The sequence below is a fragment of the Macadamia integrifolia genome, unplaced genomic scaffold, assembly GCF_013358625.1.
Source record: "Macadamia integrifolia cultivar HAES 741 unplaced genomic scaffold, SCU_Mint_v3 scaffold2350, whole genome shotgun sequence".
Lineage (NCBI taxonomy): Eukaryota > Viridiplantae > Streptophyta > Magnoliopsida > Proteales > Proteaceae > Macadamia > Macadamia integrifolia.
In genome coordinates, this window is record NW_024868651.1 from 37,002 (window position 1) to 40,438 (window position 3,437).

Sequence of the window (3,437 nt, forward strand, 5' to 3'; positions counted from 1 at the left end):
GAGTCAGGGCACAAAGACTCTTTTTTTTTTTTAAGGTTAATTATCGACCACTCTCAAAACTCAATGAAGATAAGGTAAATATTTTGGGTGGGGCTCTCTTCTCTTTTATTGAAATGTTGAAGGAACTCCATTTCTTCTTCAAATTATAATTGTTCAAGTGCACATAAGACGGATAGAAGGACCTGTGTGTGTTCATATATGTGTCAGAATGCCTCTGGTTCCTCTCAAAGATGAGATACCCATAAGTCTTTGCAGTCATCGGATGTTGCGTGCCCATGTGTCAGAACTTGGAATGTGGATCCAGTGCCGCTGCCCCACGGTCCCAGGAAGATAAAAAAGGGAAAATAAAGAACAAAAATCCAAAAATGATAAATAGAATGCGAAATAGCGATTGAGGAGAAATCCCATCTCAGATAAAAAAAAGTAATTTTTATTTGGTTAAACCTAGTACAACTTTTCCAGACAATCATGATCCAACGGCTCACATTCGCCCCTTCACTCCTCTCTAAACGCCTTTCATATCGCACTTCTATCTACTTGGAAATAGCAACAGAAGAGGTGGAGGTGGAACCGGAAATGTCGTCGACGACGTTGGAGTTGCAGAGATTGAAGCCATACCAAACTCCATTGGGAACGAAGGTGTTGTAATAGAAGGAGACCTTAGAGGATGGTCCGTACACATTGACTGTCTCAGGCTTCCAACCATCATAACCTGATCTTAGCAGATAGAGATAACAGATCTTGTAAGTACAGGGGCCTCTTATCTGGAACGTATCCGTCGAGCATCTCTCAAAAGTCCGAGAGTATGGGTCGTCGATCCTCGGCGCATAAACCTGATCCAGATGATTCAGATCAGATTTCAAATCAAAAGAGATTGAAGAAAACAAATAATGAGAAAATTTGAAGAATTGATCGATCGATGCAGACCTGGTTGCCGTAAGCATCGCCGAAAGAGATGCTGATTCTGTCTTGGGTGAATCTTACTGATGAGCAACTCGTTTTTATGGTCACCGTGTATGAACAGCTACTCCTCCCACTCTGACTCTGGAGAAATCCTTGACAGGAAGAACAAAAATGAAGAAAAGCTGAATAATAAAATGGAAATTGGGGTTTTTTTTTTTCTTCTTCTTAAGGTTAAAGTAAAACAAATCAGAAAAAAAAGAAAAAAGAAATTGTTAGCCTACCTGGGTTTGGGTGTTTTGGATCTTGAAGGATTTCGACTCTTGAGCTTGTGGAGTGATGATGGATATCGCATTTGAGGAAGCGAAGAAGAAGATTAGGACGAAGAGAAGCGAGGCCGGGTTGACCATTTTCACAGGGTGCGCGCTGGAGAGAGATAGAGAGAGAGAGAGAGAGAGAGAAAGAGATAGAGATAGAGAGATAGAGAGATAGAGAGATAGAGAGATAGAGAGATAGAGAAAGACATGGAAAAAAATCGTCTACAATTCCGATCTCATACAATTCCGTGCAATACCACCTTCAGGGGGTGACACGTGTATTGATTCCAATGCAATGGTCCAGATCTGATTTAAATGTCTCTTCACTAATTTAATGTTTTATTAGTTGTAGCTGATCTGGACCATTGTATTGGTATCAATACACGTGTCACCACCTAAAGGTGGTATTGCACGGAATTGTACGAGATCGGAATTGCAGACGATTTCAACCCGAAAGAGATGGGTGGCCTCACAGCCTTTTTACGCTCTCACTTTCTCTCTCTCTCTTTCCAAGTTTCAACTCTCTCAAAGACCAAATCCTTTCCATGGTTATTTAATTTGTGAGAAAAAGTTGCCCTCTCACCTTTTTTTTTTATTTGGTTTTATTTATTGAGGTACGACAGAAATGGTATTCTTTTGTTATCTTATCCATTAAGGCTTCAAGTGGAAAGAAATGAGAGAGATAGGCGCGTATATTAAAGGCCCGTTTGATAACGTTTTAAGAAACGTATTTTTTCCATTTCTGAACAAATAGTAGAAATAAAAAAAAAAAATGTTTGATAAAACTGTTTTATTTAACTTATTTTTAGAAATAGAAATTGAAATTTCTACCTATTTATGATTTAAGAAACAACCCAGGTGAAACAAGTAGAACTTGTTTCACCGTTTCTAGAAACACTCATGGTCATTTTTTCGTTGGTTACTGTCGATTTCCAGAAACATGACTTATCAAACACCTTCAATTCCGTTTCTATTTCTAGAAACGAAAATTTATGTTTCTACCGTTTCTTGAAACAAAAACAGTAGAAACATTTTCAAATGGGCCCTAACACAACTCAGCATGTGTTATTTTTTCTTGATTTGCTTGTTTATATCTTACATATTAAGGCAACAAGAGAAGACTAAGTTAGCATGAACTTACTCCGATGGCTGGTTACCAAAACAAAACTACTCCAATGGCTTAGAGATTTTTTTTTTATTTTTTTTTGGCAAGGATGTATATAGATAGTAGAAAATAGATGCACATTTGTATTCATTTACGGGTGTTCGTATATGGTCAAGGGTATTGGGATCCGAATTCGGATATCATAATCTATCCAATTCAAATTGATATCCAACTAATAATAAAAATTTGGGAAAAATAACCGCTCCCTAGTTGCATGGAACCTATGCTAGTCTAATGGCCAATGAAGGGGTGTACATGGGCATTAACAAGAGTGAGGGGTGTCATATCTTAGACTTTGTATCTAGTGCAGGGCCGCGTGACTAGGGAGCGATCATTTCCCCTAAAAAATTAAATAGCTAAAGATCTAGAGGGTTATTAAGATTTGATAGGTTCAAAAGAAGGGAAAATTGCTTAGATCCATTGGATGAAATTTTTTTTACAAAACTGATAGAAACAAATAATGTTTTACAATTGTAAGTTACCATGATAAAAGGATTTACCAATTCCCCATATAAATAATAAAAGCTAAATGAACTATCAAAAATACCCCAACGCCCTTCTTTTTCTCCTTTCATCTTCCTCTTCTAACGAAAGAATATCACGGCTCCTTCATTCCCTGCAACCCCGCCACCGCCCAACCTCCTCCCTGCAAACCCGCCTCGCACCCGAGGTTTTATGTTTTTGAATTATTCTTTCTTGATTTGCTTGTTTGTATAGATAAGGTTAGTTAGCTGTAGATAATCTTTCTTGATTAGAATTCTTTAATTCTTTCTTGTAGATGAGATTCCTGTTGGTGTATGATGTCTTGTATTTGTAGCGAGGGTTTCTTTCTCTGTAATGCAAGCAATACTGAGAGATGTGAGGACGAGCGCTGTAACCCTATTCTCCATTGATAGTGAAGCAGGATCTCATCTCACCGGGGACGTAGGCAACCTTGCCGAACCTCGTAAAATCCGCGTGCATTGTTTGTTTTTTGTTTTTCCATTATCTTCTGCATCGTTTTAGGGTTGCGTTTCTACAATTGCCTTATTGCTTTTCCTTTTTTTTTTTTTTTT

General features: G+C 38.0%; 1 protein-coding gene across 1 annotated transcript; it reads right to left on the reverse strand.

Annotated features, from left to right (window-relative positions):
• Positions 1 to 409: 409 nt before the first annotated feature.
• LOC122066330 (embryo-specific protein ATS3A-like) lies at positions 410 to 1,374 on the reverse strand. Its single transcript, XM_042630154.1, has 3 exons — positions 1,185 to 1,374; positions 928 to 1,044; positions 410 to 833 (listed from the first exon to the last, which is right to left on the reverse strand). The coding sequence occupies exons 1-3, from the start codon at positions 1,308 to 1,310 to the stop codon at positions 534 to 536; spliced, it is 543 nt and encodes a 180-aa protein (XP_042486088.1). The 5' UTR covers positions 1,311 to 1,374; the 3' UTR covers positions 410 to 533.
• Between the last annotated feature and the right edge of the window lie 2,063 nt (positions 1,375 to 3,437).

Bases quoted from the DNA above. Each gene is read 5' to 3' on its own strand.
- LOC122066330 (XM_042630154.1), bottom strand. From the start codon at position 1,310: ATGGTCAACCCGGCCTCGCTTCTCTTCGTCCTAATCTTCTTCTTCGCT. The intron at 1,045-1,184 runs GTAGGCTAACAA...GGATTTCTCCAG, and splicing joins TCCAAAACACCCAAACCCAG to AGTCAGAGTGGGAGGAGTAG. The intron at 834-927 runs GTCTGCATCGAT...CATCTGGATCAG, and splicing joins GCGATGCTTACGGCAACCAG to GTTTATGCGCCGAGGATCGA.